The sequence below is a fragment of the Candidozyma haemuli genome (genome assembly GCF_002926055.2).
Source record: "Candidozyma haemuli strain B11899 chromosome Unknown G_2014730914, whole genome shotgun sequence".
Lineage (NCBI taxonomy): Eukaryota > Fungi > Ascomycota > Pichiomycetes > Serinales > Metschnikowiaceae > Candidozyma > Candidozyma haemuli.
In genome coordinates this window covers 716,579-734,697 of record NW_020289905.1, presented here as the reverse complement: position 1 = coordinate 734,697, position 18,119 = coordinate 716,579, and the positions used below count along the sequence as shown (strand labels likewise).

Sequence of the window (18,119 nt, the reverse complement as noted above, 5' to 3'; positions counted from 1 at the left end):
TTCTTGTCCTGATTTATTCACGTGTGTTTCATCACATGACTGGACCGTGGCCCGCGTTCCACTTTATTCCTTATCACTCCCTTCAGATATCATCCCCCAGCTTCAATACCCATCATTATACGTCTTTTTTCGAATCTTTAGCCAGCAAAATGAATCTTCCAGAACCAGAGTATGACCTGAATCGTCACCGTTCGTCCGCCACCATCACCAGCGGTTTTGTGGCTCCTGGCGATATCACCAACTACAGCACCATGGCCGTCGCTTCCAAACTCAATCAGCTTTCGGTCCTAGCTCCGACAGCTCCGTCGTGTCTGTGACTTCGCAATTCTGCTTAGTCATTCCAAGTTGGAAGTAAGCGTACAACATGGTACGCAACAGATTCGCCTCTTAGAAGGCAGAATCGAACGACGGGCGCCAACAGAACTGAAATGCCCCGTGGGTATTTTTCTCTTGAGTCCCGAGGGAACCCAAGCGTTGGTTTCTGGTAACCTCTTACGCTCATGTGTGGATTTTATTGAGTTGTGTGAAGAGGAGTGGGATATCACAGAATGCTACATCATGGTTCCAAAACAGGTAAGCGAAGCCCAGCCGGTGGTGAAGTTTTTGAATCGGAGCCTCGATATGGCATTTGTCGACGAGAGAAAGAGCATCCCTCAATTGGATGGTTTTGATACCTTGGATTGGTATGTGTGTAAATGTGATCTATGAGCTCTAGACGATGGCCATTACAACCTTAGAGGACCATTAGATTTGATCGTAAGTGAGATACGTGATTTCTTCAGCCCAATGTGTTATGAATAGTATTTTATAGTAATTCTAGATTAAAATCCTTGCTTCCTACGGTCTCCTTTTCGTTTGTGTGTTTGATCCAGATAAGCAAATATGCCTGGCGCTTACCTCCCATAGTTAAGCTTTCCCATGCTTTCCGCACCTCTCTGAATTTATACGAGTGGTCAGGTTTGAGAGATAATGGAATAGAATCTGCCAATGAGAGGCGAATTTGAAGAATAAACCAAAAGAAAATTCCCTCTTCACCGGCCCATCAAGAGCCATAGATTAAAATTCAATTTTTCTGTATTTTCAATTTTTGGTGGTCTGATTATCATTTTATGAATTTCGGTTCATCACCATATTCAGTTACTTTTACGTCTTTCGCACCCAAATTGCAGAAGAACCGACAGAATGTAAATCAACTTATTAACATAATCAAAAAAAGTTCAAAGAAAAAAAGAGTCAATTATCCTACTTGTATACCACACTTATAAGCTGTTCGAAAAACAGGAAAAATACCACTCCATTATGTTCTTTGCTGGATGGCCCTTTTCAAAGTGGCCAACTCCACCTCGGCGTCACCTTTCTACCTCCGTGCACCCTGGAACGCTTCACTATATCAAACTTTGCACCTACTACTTAGCTAAATATGTTGAAAGTAGGCCACCGTATAGGGATGAGGACTGCTTCCCTTTCGTCCATGATGCGTTCGGCGGTTCCTGCTATAAGAGTAAACCAGCCTGCTCTTCAGTCTATACGCTTCCTGAGTGAAGCTGCGCATAAGCATCCTGATGATGGTGTTCCTCCTCAAGACACTATAGTGAGATCGATTCCAGTTTCTGTGGAACGTGAGTTGCCGGATCCATTCAAGACGAAAAAACAGAACAGAAGATACTTTTGGGCATATGCCGTGGGCACGACGCTCTCGTGTCTTCTCATTTTCAACTATGAGAAGACTAGATCACCAATCGTGAACTCTGTGCTCTACTGCTTAAGAAGATCTGAACATGCCAAAGCGGCTCTCGGGCCAAACATTGGTTTTGAGAGCTCGTGGCCCTGGATTTGGGGCCCTCTTAATACTGTGAAGGGAAACATTGATGTTACTTTTAAGGTCAAGGGCGATACTGGCGGAGGAAACTTGCATCTCAGGGCTACCAGAACATCTAAATTAGTCCCATTTGATATCCACGCTTGGACGTTGGAGACCGACAACGGCGAAGTGATTGATTTGGCCAAGGATGCTTCTGTGGACTTCGAATTGTAGAGGTCCCCCAGCACATCACTTACGAATTGCAATTGTACATAGAAATGAACTCAAACTGCTACGATAGGACACGATGATCGGAATCCGTAGACCGCTTTCTTCCAAAAGAAGGTATTAATAGTAGCCTCCAGAACGCCTCATCATTCCACTATTGATTTCTCAAACCGAGGGTAAGGTATTTTTGTATCTACCCAAAGGTTTTTCAACATATACCATGGAGCCCTCAAGACCATGAAAAAGCCTTCAAAACCGCCTCAATCCTGGACTACGCTTTCATTAAATAGACATTCAAACCTAAATGCCATAGCTAACCGCTTCTAAAAATAGCCCTAGTACAAGCCTCTATCCAGCAGTCAAAGGCACCATAAAGCTTTATCAGTTGGACCTCAATAGTCAAGCAGAGAGTGGTTGCAGGTGTCAAAAATAGCATGGCTGCGGCATCCTTTGCAGCCATTTACATGGGCCCGTTCCAGGCATTTTGCTGCCTAATGCAGACGGTTAGTGAGCTGGGCATTGGTGGATGTAAACAGCACCAAGACTTTCACCAACACCACAAAACCGCCAATTGGCGGCTTAAGCAGAATTCGAAGAAAAAGAGGGCAAAGACGGAATCTTATGAAAATCGGCCCCATGATCCCAGTTTCCGGCAGACCCGTGCCGCTTAGAGAGGCTTCCTCATAGCTTTTCCTCAAAGGTCAAATCAGATCGGCCGGATTGGGCACCCTCGGAATTGCCTGTGCGGTCTGGTGGGTTGCGCAGGGAGCCCACCAGGTCGAGGACGGTTTCGCAGCAATCAGTGTAGTGGCACAAAACTCACCTGAAGACGAAGAATATGGTGAGTAGAAAATAAGCATACTATGGGTATCATGGAAAATACAGAATAAACTCTTGTACACATTTCTTCTACGCAGTGGGCCCACTTCGCAAACGGCTGCCTGTGTTGGCTGGGAATTTCACCACCTGGTCCGCAACAGCTCTACCGCTGCGCTCGCTGCGCTCCACCAAAAATTACCGCCAACCGCAAGGCCTCGAGAAAGGACAGGAAACGAACCACTTGGCCAGCAAGGAGGTCCACTAACAATCACCTTTGTAGCGCTTTTAACTTTGGCTGGCTTTGACTTATTCGAGGAAAGCATACATGTAAATCCTCTGTTTCTCCACACATGCCACTCACCGCCTCGCCTAAAGCCTCAGCGGCTCAGTTACAGCACCAGGCAGATTTTGGGGGTTCCTGGGCACCAGACGGCGGCAGGTAAAAAAAGTCCAAAAAGAGTGCAAAAAAAAAAAAAAAAGAAAAGAAAGAAGAAAAAGCTGGCGCGGGCGGGCGCAAGTGTATTGAAGCGAGCACTGGGAAAAACCCTTCGTCGAGAGGGCCAAGGGGTTTAGGAGACTGTGCTGCTGGGCGCTGGAAGGTGCGCAAACAAAGGGTTGGGGAAGAAAAAAAATGTATTGTTGGGGCGGTTTTGGAGCGAAGTTCACGGGAAATTTATGGATAGTTTTTATTGGTGTTTAAATTTAGCTATCTGTGTCACAGTGACAGTGGTGAGGCAAGAAAGGAGCTGGCTGGGGCCGTGGGCCGGAACTCCAGGCGAGCACTGGGGAATACTTGCTGGGCTGCTCGCTGACAGGCCAGGAACATGCCCCCGGAAGTCACGTGAGAGCAATAGCTTGAGTGACCGGAACAATCCCCGGTGTACCCCCCGACAACGCCTCGGAAAAGCCAGTCTGAGCCACCTGAGACAGAGAAGTTGGCGTGAATAGAGACAGAGCTCCACAAAAAAAAAAAAAAAAAAAAAAAAAAGAAAGCCTTCCAACTACCTGCCACATTAGTGCATTTTCTTTTTCCATCAGCTTTCAACCTCCTGCTGATTTCCATCAAGGGCTCGTTTTCTGGACATCCTCCATTCCGTCCCTGCTCCATTTTGATCAACACTCGACCAAACAAAAAAAAAAAAGGGAGATCTCAGCTTTCGGAACCGGCAACCGACGACAACCAACGCAACCGATTCCTCAGTTTCTTCCTAGTTCATGGAACATTCCCTCGCTCAATAAACTGTCCCTCGCTCATATTTTGCTTCCAGGTTCACTCTAGAACTGCCTTTTAATCGAAGCCCCTAAACTTGCCTATTGATACTTGATGGGTTACGACAACTCTTTGGCTGTGGGCCTTTCGGTTGGTATCCCCTGCCTCGTAATCCTAGTACTTTGCGTTGCTTTCTTCTTCCGAAATAGGAAGCGCCAAAGAAAGGAGGACACTATGGAACAAGATATAGACGTCGAACTTAGAGACGAAAACTCATTCAACCAGTTCCAGGATGCCTTACATAGGCAGGCCAGCAACTACGAAAAGAAAGAAGGGTCCGATGTGGCTACTGCTCACGAGAAACAGGTTTCCTCCACCGATTTAGATGTTCACGAGGACAACATGTCTCTGTCCAGGGGCTCCTCCACTAGCAACACCTTCAGTGAACAAAAGAGACCTAATTTCTTCACTCCTCCTCCAAGTGTGCTTAATGGAAATAGCGCACGCTATGTTCCTCCTTCTGCTTCCCAGCAAGGTTCTCCAGGCCTTCATCAGAAATCCCCGTCATCCTACGATTTCTACGACACATTCATCCCCATCTTGGCTTCACATAATTCCACCGCTGGCGACTTGAGTGAGTTGACCCAGCCACCTCCAGCTCTCAATCATGACGGAAGATCTTCTGGAAGTAGCAGCAGCAACACGAGTCTAATAGGTGGGCAGGCCTCAATGGCAGTCCTGTTATGGCGACAGGCTCCACCAGAGATAATCGCTCGCTAGACAATCTCGCTAAACAGCTCCACCATTCACAGCTTTTTGATAAACTTCCTTCTAGAGCAGCCAGCGTCTCCATAAAGCAGAGACCGCATTTGCCAGTTCCCGCTAATAATTCGAGCTCAGAACTCGTTAGAGACTACTTCCACAGCGACGCCATAAACGAGAACTATGTCGTTCAGGTTCCTTCAACAAATGAAGATGAGGATGACGACGACAGCAGTTCCGCACCCCGCCAAAAACACATATACTTTCAACGAGTTAATGGAGACTCGCCCGTGGACGACGAGTCAAAGAAGAATCAGTTGACTGTTACGGAAGAAGAAGTGGAGACTCCACAGACGGAATCAGGTCCTCCAGTAGGAAGTGAGACTGGTATTGCTAACATCGAGGGCAATTTTGACAACAATATTGCTACCAAGACATTCGATGAAGAGGAGCCTGACGTTGTGTTCAAGTGAGTGCTGGTTGCTCACTGATGTAGGTTATTTAATGGCATGAATCCCAATGTAAAATCAGGTAAATGTAACGCTGTTCTTTGTTCTATGTTCTTTGCCTCTGCTTCTCACCTACTACAAGCGCTTCGTGGGTAGTCGCGAAGCTTCCTCACACTTACTCCATACGCCTCCAATGTTCCGCTTCACTAAGGCCAACTTCCACCATTTATGGCGAGGGACCTTCAATTCATCTACTCGTTCCTTGTCAAGGACAGGCTTCTCTTGGTCCAAACCTCGATCTTATGCCACATACAAAGGCTTCAATAACAAGTCTGGATCGCAATTCTCCATCGCTGACCTCATCAGGAACAGAAATTTCCACTACGTTATCGGCGGATGTGTGGGCTTCTATCTATACAATCTTAATGAAGCTCCTTTTACTCATAGATACAGATTTCTTTGGGTTCCGTACTGGATGGAGAAGAAGATAGGCGACTACTCTTACTCACAGATAATTTCTCAGTTCAGAGGTCAGCTCCTCCCATCGTCGGACCCACAGTATCGCAAGATTCGTGAAATAATGAACAAGTTGCTTGCTACAGCTATAGACAACACTCCAGATCCCAAGCAAGCAGCCCATTTGAAGAGCTTAGATTGGTCCATCAGTATCATCCAAGTCCAGGACCCAAGGAAGGAGCCTCCCAATGCATTTATTTTACCCAATGGAAAGATCTTCATCTTCTCTTCTATCTTCCCCATCTGCAAGAATGAAGACGGACTTGCCACTGTTTTAGCACACGAGCTTTCCCACCAGTTGGCACACCACTCTTCGGAGCAGCTCAGCAAGCAGCCGATTTACATTGCTCTCTCCACTGCTTTGTACGCTGCAACAGGAATATCATGGTTCAACGATTTACTCATTGCTGGTTTGCTTCAGATGCCTTCCTCTCGTGAAATGGAGTCTGAGGCGGATCGAATTGGTTGCGAATTAATGGCTCGTTCCTGCTTCAATATTCACGAGGCTGTTAGTTTCTGGGAAGGATGGAGAATTGGGAAAAGCAAGCCGCTCCTATGGCAAGGGGCGGCATGCTTCAAGAGTTCTTGTCCACTCATCCAAACACTACGAAACGAGTGTCTGATATCCAAAAGTGGATGCCAGAGTTGGAGCTGATGCGAGAAGCTTCCAACTGCTACCAATGGGGTAGGTTTGATGATTTCCAGCGGAACTTCTTTGGTGGTAACCGCTCTTTCTAATTATCTATTCACAAAACAGACTCTTTTGGATCTCTTGTCCTGGGAGAACGTCTATGTGCTCTTTTGCAGCACCCCATTGCTTGTATTGAACAAGCGTAATAGCTATCCTAAAGTCCTGAACCTGTTCCTCCTTCAGTGGAATCTCAAGCAAGCTTACCTCTGCAACTCCAAGTCTCGTCCTTTTTTGGGTGTTTTTCGAGTTGAAGTATGGTACCGAGAGCTTCGTGAACTCCACAAAAGTATCATCCGAGACGGCAGGCACCTCAGCTTTGGTAGTAACAAATGTCTCGAAATCTGAACCCAAATGCACGGTCACCTGCTTATTTTCATCCACAAGTGGTCGAAGCAATTTGGAGATCGTGTCTGATTTCGTTTCTGAAACAGCTATATAGTCAACTATTCTTTTCTCCACTATCTCAAGAATCTGCTTCTGGAAGTATTGGAATTGGTTGTCAAACCCCTCTAAAACAGTATCGACGTCCGTTTCGTCGTATCTAGCGACCCTTATTCTCTGACTTTGCTTTTCGAAATCTTCCTGCGATGTGGGTAGAATTCCCTTTATCAGCTTATTGTACTCACTTCTCTCGTACTGTCTCCGCAAGAGCCAAGCACCAACGCCAAGCGGTGGACCCAATGTGATCATGGTATTGGGATGTAGATGAGCTATGGCAAGACCAAGCGCCACTATTCCTCCAAAGACCTTAGCTTGTGGAGGCGAGTTGGCCCATATTAACGAGAGTGGCGTCTTCAAACCATGGTAGGATTTAATTGGAGGACCTGAGTAGTTTCGGAAAGTTATTAACGGGAGATTCGTCGTACTTGACTTGAAGGGGAGTGCACGCACAGCTTTTGTTGTTGACCTGCCAAACATTCTACTGGCTGGGGAAAGATGTAGTTTCCTGTGTCTTGATATCTCAACGATGATCATCACCTCCATAACTCATCTTCCTTGGGAAAAATGGGGAAAAGTGATTTTGGCAGTGCCAAGTATCAATCCAAACAACTAAAAGCGGCTGGACTTCAAAAACTACGATACTACTGTCAGATCTGCGAGAAACAGTGTCGAGATTCCAATGGTTTCAAAAACCACCTACAGTCACCTTCGCATACCGGCAGGATATCCAACCTCAGTAAAGAAGGCAAGGGCAGATCTGTGGTAGAGGATTTCCTGAGACGCTTCGAAAGAGACTTCTTGAATTTACTACGTATCAACCATGGTACGAAAAAGATCAACGCAAACAAGTTCTACCAAGAGTATATTCTCAACGATAAGAACCATGTCCATATGAACGCTACAAGATGGAACACCCTCACGTCCTTCGTTAAATACTTGGGGCGAGTCGGAAAGATACGGGTAGAGGCCCGTGATGAAGCTGCAGATGAGTTTGATCTCATGATCAATTTGGTAGATCCCCAAATGTTACAAACAAAGCAAACTAGAGAAAAAGACCTTGCTTCAGATGAGAATAGATCTAACGCATTTATTCAGATGCAAATCACTAAAGGAAAGGAGTTACACAGTAACTCGACACAAACCCTGGTAGCACCAGCGCCCCAACCTCCCACCAATAAACCTGTCAATTTGACACTCAAGGGACTCTCCACCAAGAAGAAGGTCACCACGACTGCCTTCGGTGAGGACGACGATGAGGATGAGGATGACGAATAAAGCACAATCACGACACCCTTTCATAGCATAATACATAGACATCACGAGAATGAAGACGGTTGGCCGCTTCTGACCTCACGTCCCCATGGGGAACGTGGAGCCTGAAGTTCTCATCATCAAGGTAGCACCATTCGGGATTCAACAACCTGTCAGAACTATCCTTCGATTTGTTAACGAGAGAGGTATAATGGCCACTCTTGAGATTGCCAAAATGGTTGATAAGACCTGTCAAGCTATAATGAACATCACCAGTTTGATGGTTGAATTTGAGCCGTAGTGGGTATGAAATGACAGCGTTTAGCTTATCTGTGACACTGAACATGGAAAACCTGGACAAATGAATAAACAAAACCGGAGGCAACTTGATTATGCTTAACTTTTTGATTGTGATTGGTCCTTTGTCGTCGACACTCTCTTTGGATTTTTTCAGTGAGTTTCTATTCTTCCATGGTTTAAGAGATTTCTTCTGTTGGAAAACAACATCCATCGGGTTACCTTCACCATCAGACTTATTACATCTAGGGCACTTCCAGGCATTGTCTCCACTGAGCACTTCATCTTGGGAGAAATAACGCAAACACTCAACCAAGTCCACCATATCTCTTCCGAGGTTCGGAATCGGGAGCGAAAGCATTGAGAACGATGAATAACTATTCGAAGTGCAGCCGCATTTGTTACAGATCAACTGACTGCGGACATGACCCTGGCACAAATCATTCATAGGAGAAACACCCTCAGCTTTCATGAGAGACCTATACCACTTCAAGTACTCCTCTTTTTCCCTAGGAGTGACATCGACGCCCCAACGCGTTACGTAGTCGGCTTGAAGCGCTTCTTCACTTGGCGGTCTTGCCAATTCCTCGTGAACCTTGTCGATGACAAATAGAAGAAACTCTTGTGCATCTTGCTGCTCGAAAGGTATATTAAAGCCAGGCTTTAACAGGGATGCCACTCTCATGAATTTAGTGGGGCAATAACACTACCCCCACTAGCCTGAAAAGTACTTAGGAGACCGACAATTGCCTCAGTCAAAATGGTACGATTCTTTGTCAAACTCATTGCTTTCGCTAATGCTGTATTATTTGATCTCTTAGAAAACAACGAGACAAAACGGCTTACCCCAAACATGACTTGAATCGTCAGATTTATGTAGCACGATGACCCTAAGTTTTTTAGACCACAAATCGAGAGAGAGCGTAGCCACTCATTCTTCTGTTGACGCTCGTAATATCTTGCTCTCTGAGATTCCATTGCCTGTAGATTTGTCGTGGTATGTGCCTTGTGGGGGTTCATCATCGGACCCTGATACGGCGCAGAATATGTCCCGTTAATATGGTTCATTGGATGTGAGTTAAATTGATGTGGTTGAGGGACTTGCGGCAGCATGTAATGATGCTGATATGTTTGGCCATGCTGTTGATACTGTGCTTGTCGATCTGGGAGCTGTACATGCGATCTGTTCTGAAAGTGGAATGCATTACCGTTGTTTCCATAAGCCATAGATTGGCCGTTAGGCGGGAGGGAAACAACGGAAGGCCCAGCAGCTAATTTTTCGTATGGTGTGGCGTATGGAGGTGATATATGCTTTGGCGGATTAAGCGGGGGCTGGGACATCACCTCATGACGTTGATTCATGCTGTATGGGGCTTGTGAGACATTGTTCTGTGACAAACCATCATTTTGACGATTATTATGCAAAGGGGGTTCAGCTAAAGACAGACGAGACAACCGCACTGGATAAGGCGTTTCTGAAACTAGCTCAGAGTCAGTAGCGACTTCCGGGAAACGATTGGCAAAATCCGACATATCAACATCACTCAGTTGGTCGGCAGGATCACCCTGTCTAATGATGTCCGACAAATTTAGCAGGTTAGTCGGCTCAGTTTGATAGTAGGGCTTCGAAACTGCTGGAGCGCTGATCTCCTGGCCAAAATCGTCGTCATCCTCCTCCTCCTCAGAGTCATCGTCCTTATGCTTCAAAAACTCAATGTACTCATTCAACCATCCAAAAAGTTCCTGGATGTCAAACGATAAGAGTTTGTGCGATGTCAAGTATTCGTCCATGTACAGCTGCAAAGAATCCAAATCAACATCAAATACATTCCGCCCAATGATATCCTCGCTTCTAAAAAGTTGTACAAGTTCAAGTAGATGATAAAATCCTGTTGGTTCAGCTTAAGGAAGCGATCAAAGCCCTCGAAATGTACCATGATAAATGAATTTATGAAGTAGTTGAAAATCAAATATGCTCTAATGTAACTCTTGAGACCCAGAGAAGTATAGATATGCTCCTTCAGTTCCTCGAATAAGGTGGAACAGTGATCGATAAGGTCAAAGACCGACATGGTTGTGAGACTGCTATCTAGCTGAAGCGAACGAAACTCGGAGCTGATGATCTTCTGACAGTCTTCTTTGGTTAGAGTTTTTTTCTGATGCAGTTTATTTTGGGCCAGGGTTGACGGAGGCGGTGGAGGAGGAGGATTTCGAGGAGGTTCCAGGGCCAGAACATGGTTTTGCTGGTAAGACCGGCTCTTAGTCGGAGAGTGAACTGCGCCCTGGAAAGGTAGATTATTCGATATTGCCAGCCTTGAGACAAGGTCTGGCGGTGGTTTCCGCCCATTCTTCACTTGCTGCATCATCAAGTGTTAGGAAAAGACTTGAGGAAAGCAGGCGTGGAAAGCAAGTTGTATTGAGTTGTCACTACAAGCAGATCAAGGCTGGTGAGGGAATGATCTTGGGTGCGCAGCGGGAAATTAGTGCACCAAAGCACACCGTCTAAAGAAGCAAAAGATCAAAGGCGGAAGGTTGGAGGTAGAACTTTGGAGGCAGAGGTATTGTTGGAATGACAAGGAATCTTTCCTTTTACGCTTTGGTCTATTCTTGCCTAACGCGAGCTCCCTGTGCTTAATTGCCGCTCATTGAATGCTGAGCAGGCTCGGCCTGTTCTGAAGCCGAGAAAACTGGCAATCACATCGGCAATTCTTATTCCACAGAAGTGAGGCATAGGAGGGAAAGGCGTGATATGGCAAACTATACCAGGAAACTTGAAAGCTCTCGTTCTACCAGTGGATCATTTCCAACTCCAGGATGTGCTACCTTTGTGCGAATCTGGGGTAGGTACTGTTTCGGGTGAAGGCAAGTGCAACGTCATCTACGGTAATGCCTGTGATCTAATTGACACATAATGGTAGAGAAGGATAATCTACGTCTAAAGTATATATCTTCATGATGGACGGGGTTGCATCAGCTATCTTCTCGCTTCAATAAATTACCCTGTGGGAAATTTGAGGACCAAGCCAATGAAATATTGGACTTTCTTATGGAGTGAAGTTCAAAGTTACCTCTAGAAGGAAGGAAGACACCGCCCGTTTGGAAAAGGGAAGTCCAGAGGCAATCTTCAGCCTTCAATATAATTGCCTTGCTTGAAGAGATAAATTACGATTGTCCGTCTCAGAAGTTTGTAGCATAAACATACTAGTCTAGGATGAGCCAGATGTCTTCATATCCTGAAATGTGTGAGTGTTGCTTCAACATCTTCAACTTCTACATCCCAAAAGATGTAAGGAATGCCGCCTTTTGCCCCAATGGAAGAGTTTTAACAACTCATAATGGTAAGATATTGGTCCAAATACCATGGAAAGCCGGAGAATTTGAGTATATATTACATCTCCTCGACGAGATTCGTCATAATAGGATGGATGATAAGGAGGCCCAGGAGCTATGGCTATCTAAGCTCTTTCAATTTGCTCGTGAACAAGGGAGATGGAGAGCGTACTATCAAGAAAGGAGAAACAAGGCGTCGAAGAAGGCAGGAACTGGGAGTAATAGATCAGAGGCTAAATTAACTACACAAAGTACAGCAGAAACAAGTGCTGATGGACTGCCACACTCTCGTAAGAGTTCTGTACCTTATTAAGCATTGGCCAGGAAGAAAGATGTACCACGGGACGCTTATATTGTTCAGCAGTGAAAAATGAATATAGCTTCTGGAAGCACACAAAGAAGCTCAAAAGACTACAAATTGGTTGCTAATCGGAAGAAGAATGATGTTAATGCTAAAGATGCGTCCGTATAGTTCATAGTTCTAAGAAGGGTTGAATGGAAATGCGAAAGGATTTGTTAACTCAAGTAAGCCAGTATTAGGCTGAGAATGAGCGGCAGGCTCAATTGTAGGCTCTCTAGGATGTGAGTTGTAAAAGAGTCCGTAGACGTCAAGAAGGTCATCCTCTTCTTCAACAGGTATCGGGTCAGATCCTTGGGCCACAGTGCTTTGTGAATAATGAAGTGGATGGTGCTGTGAGACGGGCTGGTTTTGCCTCTGGCTTTCCCGAGGACTTCCTTTGCTGCTTCTCAGTCCTCTCCGCTCAGTTGCATGTGGATTTGATAATCTTCTCTCATGACGGTGTCCTTGAGGCTGATAAGGTGCACTGAGATTGCGCATAGTTTCAAAAAAGTCAAGTCCTTCATCGCCATCCTCTTCAGGAATATCAAGCTTCATCTTCTTGCTCCGTTCGTTAAAGCCGTCCAATGGCCTTTTAGCGATCAATGGATCATCTGTCTCTGCATCAGCCACCATTTGCACCGCCTGAGTCAAAGGCGTAAGTGAGTTCGATTTAGCTTCATTCGAGGCTGGTTCTCTTCTATCTAACGGCTTGTGGCCCGACTTCGATGAAGTACTTCCTCTGTTATCAGCGCGGTCGAGGAGTTTAAGTAAATCGGATTCCTTGGAACGAGCCTCATCAGGAAGAGAAGTAACTCCAGTACCGAATTCGTGGCCTCGATAGCTCTGGCTCTGGCTCCGGTTCCTTTCTTTTCTTGATTCATGCATATGATGGTGATGGTGATGATGATGGTGATGGTGGGTGCTTCCTTCTTTGGTCGAAGCAGGTGATGAAGCAGACGAGTTTAATTTGGGCACTTCTGTGAGAGGGGGAAGGTAGTTGAAGTGCTGTACACGATTGAGTTGGGCTTCAGGTTCTAAATTGTAGAACTTTGGACTATCCATAGAGCGACTGTTCTTTGAATGGTCTGAGACAGCTGGTGAAACGGCAAACGCAGGAGAATCTTCTTTCGCTAGACGGCCATCGATTGTCGAGGAGTTCTCTTGTGATCCATAGTGATGATGAATGTGTTGATGGACAGTCACTTTCATATTGTAGACTGACGCATACTGGATGAGATACTGCGCCAATTCTTTCGATTTGATTTGCCCCCCATTCTTCAAGATCTCATCGAATGGTCCGGCTGTGTCATTTGTTTCGTCACGGCTGACAATCGCATATCTCCATTCAATTTCTTTCTCTGATGGCTGAAGTTGTATTTCGGGGCCAGGCAGTCGTGAAGAATTTGGTGATGTTGATGCACCTTCCGGTTTGATATTGCTACTAGAGACGATCTCACCATCCTCAACGCCAGCGTTGCCATGATTATCAGGGTCCTCTTTCTTCACAGTAAACTTGTCTGTTATGTCACCGCCAGTAACCAGCTCCATTGCATCCATAACAGCCTTATCAGCTCTACCTCTGGCCACAGAAGTCAAAAGATTACGCCATCTGTTACGACAGGTAAGTGATGGTCGGGCATCAAAAGCCGCTGCAATAGTCCTCCATTTAGTACCATGTTCCTTGACCTGACTTATGAGTAACAAGTCTTCTTGTAAAGACCAAGCCTTGAGGCGATTGCTCAATGCTGGGTCTAAAACTTCTAAGTATCTTTTCAGACATTGATGCTCTGTTCTTCCCTCAACTTCGGCCGATATTGACTGCCACAGAGGTCCGTGCTTCTTGTAACTCTTGAGAAGTTGTTCGTCTTCTTCTGGGGTCCATTTTCCACGTCGAAGACTAGGGTTCAACGAACTTGCCCACCGTTTGCGACAATCTTTTGCTTTACGGGAGGTGTCGCTGAAAGCTTCCGCGACCAACTCCCACTCAATCTTCTTGGAATCTAGCGTTTTTTCCGACGCCTCTTTTGGATAGAGCTCGTGTAAACGCTGAATTAACTTGGCATCTTCCTGCTTCGTCCATGCCTTACGTCCACCCTTCCTAAATGTTTGGAGCCCAAGGGATTCAGTGATCGCGAGGGTATCAATCGGACGGTGAGATCTTTTCATCAGTTTGTTCATAGACGAGAAAACAATGAACAGAGTCGAGGCTGGGGTATTTTACTGGCACAAACAGTCTAACTTGGATCTTTTGGTTATTTGGGATTTTTAAAACGTTATCTGAAAACAGGGCTGCCTGTGTAGCTGGTGGGAATTGTCACTGATTTATGGTTGACTTCTGCGGACTGGAGTCAGTGGAGAAAGGTTTCTGGTCCACATACACCGGAGTTCTCCCGCCGCACGTGAGGCCATCGGGATGAGCCTCGTGATAAAAACCACGTGAGAGAGTTGCCTTCATAGTTAATTTCTCAGATCCTAGTTCCGCTTTTTAGTTGGGCTTCACGAAACAGGTCCCCCCGCTGCTCATTTCAGGAAACTTCGTGCTACCTTATTCCGCTTTATCACCAATTGCCCCGCCATGCGATGGAGCAGCGGCATCACCGGTCAGTGTAGAAGCATCGGTGGCGCCGGTCTCACTATTTTTCACCTTCTCCACACGTATTTTCTTGTTGTTAATCAAGCGAAGCAAGTTTCTTAGGAGCATCGCGATAGTAACCTTCCCGATCAGGGGTACGTACAAACCGGCTTTCTGTTTCACGTCCTCATTGAAATTCTTTGCGCTCGCAAAGTTGATCACAACGGCTCCGTTACGAACCAAGTCGGTGGGGAACTTGTAGTTTTCAGAGGGCACACCCGTAATGATTACGTCACATTGAGGTGCAACTTTCTCCAATGGGTACTTCTCCAGGTCTAAGTCAATCACTTTGTGCCTCTGCATCAGCAAGTCATCACCTCTGGTAAATTGCTGAATGTTATTAATATCGAGAGAATACACAGTGGCACCGTCATTTGCTAAAAGAGCGGCTAAAGGTCTTCCAACGATCTCTGACCGGTTCACCACCAAAACTTTTTTACCATAAAGTCTGTTACCATAGTGCAAATGCTTGTTATAAATTCCCAAATATTCCAAGATTTTGACCATAGCCAAAGGTGTACATGGTAGGATCGATTTCTGCTCGTTGGTAGGAGGGTCCAAAAATCTAATGTTATGGTATAAGTTGTGGTAGTAGAGGAAGTTGAGTCCCTCCACGTCTTTCTCCGTCGAAATTAGCTGCTGAAGATACTGATCTTGCTTGTCGCCAAATATCGGAAAGTAAACCATGATGCCGTTGACGTTGTCATCGTTATTGGCTTGGATCAAAGCGCTTTCAAGATCATGCTTAGCTCTTCTTCTCAATTCATACTCGAATCCCATCAGTTCACAAGTCTTAGCAGACCAGTTAGCGTACATCTCAGCAGCAGAATCATCGTTCGCTAAGAAGCCGACTAACTTGGGTTTGAAGCTCAAGGCTTTCACCTGAGAGGTTATCTCACTGACATATTGTTTGGCGATAGTGGACGCCAAAATAGTTCTTCCTGCTGGATGTGCCATTAGTGAATAAGCTTGTAACGATTAGGCTATTGGACTGGTAGCTAGACAAAAGAGAAAAAAGCTAGTGCCAACTAAAGGTAGTAAGAAGAAAAAAAAACGTGGTTTCGATTATCGCTTATATTGACGTCTGACTCCTGCACTATCGATGAGCATCGCTAATAAACCGAAGTCACTATCAGTGCTCGGCAGGCCATTGCAATCAGTAAGATTGAGAGGAAGCGTAAATAAATTTCTACCGTTTTGAATCGATCATATTGCTCGAATTCAGTGGAGTCTATTTAATTCACCTATTTCTGCCGATAGCCGGACATTTTGACTTCCTTAGAATGGGCCGCTCTTTGTGCGGCATGCGAGAGAAGTCGCAGAACTAATGATGCTTTTTATTATTGTGAGGACCCTTTTTGAGATGTTCCTACTTTTGATGCATCTTCACCTGAGATGAGCCGATGCATTCTTGTAAAGACTCTGCCATATGAAAGCCTCACTTAACATCAATTCCACATCTTTCTCCGTCCAGGAGGCAGTGGGCGGATTCTGAAGGAAAAGTAAAATCTCTTGGAAGTCCTTCTGCTTAAGTTCACCTGTGAACTTTATAAGAAATGCAGCACAGACATAAACATGAAAATTGTTAAAACCAAGTGGTGTTTCGCTGAGGTATGTGTCCCACATTCTAACAATTAGACCTATGGAAAGCTCTCTCATAAGCAAGCAATTCATCCACCGGAATGCAAATTGAATAAATTCGATTCCTTCATGTTCAAGATGCTCGAGCAAAGAAACGTCAATCTTGGAAATTAGATTTCTCAAATCGTTGACTTGTCTGATGATGCCGGGCTGCTCATGAATGTAGTTATCCGTGATGTTATCTAAAAGTTTTGATAGGCACCAGTAAGTGTCCGCCTCAATTATTGCAGATACTCTGGACGAAAGGCGACTGCTATCGAAGTTTTCCCATGTCAAAGTTGGTAGTTTGGGATCGTCGAGTATCTCCCTTTCGTAAGTATCTGATCCACTTTCGTCAATTAATCCTGGAATGAAAAGAGCGCTCTGATCTTCCCCGTAACCATTTTCGTATGCTTTTTGTTGTTGTAGTTGCCAAAGGTAATTAGCCAAGAAGATCTGATAAAATGGAGTGCACAAGTCATTTATTCCCTGGACGTACCCACTAGCGGGATGACGGATTGCCCATAGATATAAGACTTTCCGGAGTGATTTCTGAGTAGCTTCATATCCAAAAAGCTTCACTGAAGGATTAGTTCTTTTGACATCAATCTTGATCTGATGATGAAGCTGTTTTTCTTTGTTCTGACTGTTATCCCTATTGTTGGAGGCAGGCAACAGTGCAGAAGATTCGTTACCAGGCGTCTCTGATCCATCAAACATCGCTTCAGAATTAGCATCGGCGAGACCGTCGAGATATTCCTGCCTTTTACGCCTCAAAGTAGAACCCTGTCTTGTTTTATTAGTGGGCAAGTAACCCAATAAAATTTGCCAGGTGAGTGCCCGAAGTTCCGCCGGGATACCGTTCCAAGAGAGCTTTCTTAGATCACGCATACTAACGCCACTTTCGTCTTCGATGAGTATCTTCCTAAACTTGTTAAACTTAGCATGGAATTGGTTGAGTTTTTGAATCTCGATCTTCATTTCCTTGTCCTGGGAATCCATCAGCTCTTTGGGTAGAGGGGCTCCAGTTCCTGAGCTCATCGTCAATTCGGGATATAGGGAATCAATTATAGTAGGTGCCCCACCGTGCTTCTCCTCTGATCCTAAGCTGGCCAATTTCTCTTGGGAGGGGGCATTTGTACGTGCATTACCTTGGTTTACTTCATCAATGGCAGCATCCCAATCGTCATCCAAATCGGTATAGGTAGGTCTTCTGTAAGCATTCCTTGGAGAGTAACCAGAGCCGCTCATAGCACGAGTGATATTGAAAGGAGAGGACAGCCGGCTGGCTTTATCATCGATACCATCATACGGGGGTGTAGAAGTTCTAGGGTTGCTTGCTGACACTGACCGAGAAAACTTGGAGTTTCTAGTAGCCATTGCCGGCCTTTGACCAATTTCTCCTCCTCCGTGATCCTGACCTGAGAAGCCGTAGGATAAGTTCCCGTAAATATTACTATTGGCCTCTCGGAGACTTTCTGGATTTCCACCTCTACCCTGATGCAGCAGCAGCAGAAGCAGCAGCAGCAGATGTGAATTGCCCGTTAATGAGAGGTTTTTGAGAAATGACAGAAGATTCTTGCCTCTTCCACCTTTCTCGCCAAAGATGAACTCATTGCTTTGGCCATACACCTGTGACATTTCTTGCTTCTTTTTTGGCATGATGGGAATAAATCACGACACTTCAACAATAGAAGAGGAAATATGGACTCCACTTCAAATTTGCTAGCTG

The 18,119-nt window shown here is 45.4% G+C and overlaps 10 protein-coding genes across 10 annotated transcripts; 5 read left to right on the top strand and 5 right to left on the bottom strand. All coding sequences in view use genetic code 12, as the record gives it.

The window, feature by feature from the left end:
- Window positions 1-149: 149 nt before the first annotated feature.
- On the top strand, window positions 150-708 carry CXQ85_004434 (uncharacterized protein; the record flags this gene model as incomplete). Its single annotated transcript, XM_025488053.1, has 2 exons — window positions 150-284; window positions 346-708. 2 exons carry the CDS (start codon window positions 150-152, stop codon window positions 706-708), a joined length of 498 nt encoding a protein of 165 aa, XP_025341861.1.
- A 766-nt stretch (window positions 709-1,474) lies between these two features.
- CXQ85_004433 (uncharacterized protein) lies at window positions 1,475-2,035 on the top strand (the record flags this gene model as incomplete). The annotated part of the gene is made up of 1 exon (XM_025488052.1): window positions 1,475-2,035. One exon carries the CDS (start codon window positions 1,475-1,477, stop codon window positions 2,033-2,035), a length of 561 nt encoding a protein of 186 aa, XP_025341860.1.
- Window positions 2,036-4,292: 2,257 nt separating this feature from the next.
- CXQ85_004432 (uncharacterized protein) lies at window positions 4,293-5,293 on the top strand (the record flags this gene model as incomplete). The annotated part of the gene is made up of 3 exons (XM_025488051.1): window positions 4,293-4,764; window positions 4,812-5,054; window positions 5,094-5,293. The coding sequence occupies 3 exons, from the start codon at window positions 4,293-4,295 to the stop codon at window positions 5,291-5,293; spliced, it is 915 nt and encodes a 304-aa protein (XP_025341859.1).
- Window positions 5,294-5,462: 169 nt separating this feature from the next.
- CXQ85_004431 (metalloendopeptidase) lies at window positions 5,463-6,440 on the top strand (the record flags this gene model as incomplete). Its single annotated transcript, XM_025488050.1, has 2 exons — window positions 5,463-6,229; window positions 6,437-6,440. The coding sequence occupies 2 exons, from the start codon at window positions 5,463-5,465 to the stop codon at window positions 6,438-6,440; spliced, it is 771 nt and encodes a 256-aa protein (XP_025341858.1).
- An 87-nt stretch (window positions 6,441-6,527) lies between these two features.
- On the bottom strand, window positions 6,528-7,166 carry GOA1 (Goa1p; the record flags this gene model as incomplete). The annotated part of the gene is made up of 1 exon (XM_025488049.1): window positions 6,528-7,166. The coding sequence occupies one exon, from the start codon at window positions 7,164-7,166 to the stop codon at window positions 6,528-6,530; it is 639 nt and encodes a 212-aa protein (XP_025341857.1).
- A 22-nt stretch (window positions 7,167-7,188) lies between these two features.
- On the top strand, window positions 7,189-8,192 carry CXQ85_004429 (uncharacterized protein; the record flags this gene model as incomplete). The annotated part of the gene is made up of 2 exons (XM_025488048.1): window positions 7,189-7,266; window positions 7,620-8,192. The coding sequence occupies 2 exons, from the start codon at window positions 7,189-7,191 to the stop codon at window positions 8,190-8,192; spliced, it is 651 nt and encodes a 216-aa protein (XP_025341856.1).
- Window positions 8,193-8,233: 41 nt separating this feature from the next.
- Window positions 8,234-10,537, bottom strand: CXQ85_004428 (ubiquitin-specific protease; the record flags this gene model as incomplete). Its single annotated transcript, XM_025488047.1, has 4 exons — window positions 8,234-8,266; window positions 8,287-9,143; window positions 9,494-10,310; window positions 10,400-10,537. The coding sequence occupies 4 exons, from the start codon at window positions 10,535-10,537 to the stop codon at window positions 8,234-8,236; spliced, it is 1,845 nt and encodes a 614-aa protein (XP_025341855.1).
- A 1,739-nt stretch (window positions 10,538-12,276) lies between these two features.
- On the bottom strand, window positions 12,277-14,313 carry BAS1 (Myb-related transcription factor BAS1; the record flags this gene model as incomplete). Its single annotated transcript, XM_025488046.1, has 1 exon — window positions 12,277-14,313. One exon carries the CDS (start codon window positions 14,311-14,313, stop codon window positions 12,277-12,279), a length of 2,037 nt encoding a protein of 678 aa, XP_025341854.1.
- A 367-nt stretch (window positions 14,314-14,680) lies between these two features.
- Window positions 14,681-15,724, bottom strand: CXQ85_004426 (methylenetetrahydrofolate dehydrogenase (NAD(+)); the record flags this gene model as incomplete). The annotated part of the gene is made up of 1 exon (XM_025488045.1): window positions 14,681-15,724. One exon carries the CDS (start codon window positions 15,722-15,724, stop codon window positions 14,681-14,683), a length of 1,044 nt encoding a protein of 347 aa, XP_025341853.1.
- A 429-nt stretch (window positions 15,725-16,153) lies between these two features.
- Window positions 16,154-18,049, bottom strand: GYP1 (Gyp1p; the record flags this gene model as incomplete). The annotated part of the gene is made up of 1 exon (XM_025488044.1): window positions 16,154-18,049. The coding sequence occupies one exon, from the start codon at window positions 18,047-18,049 to the stop codon at window positions 16,154-16,156; it is 1,896 nt and encodes a 631-aa protein (XP_025341852.1).
- Window positions 18,050-18,119: the final 70 nt, after the last annotated feature.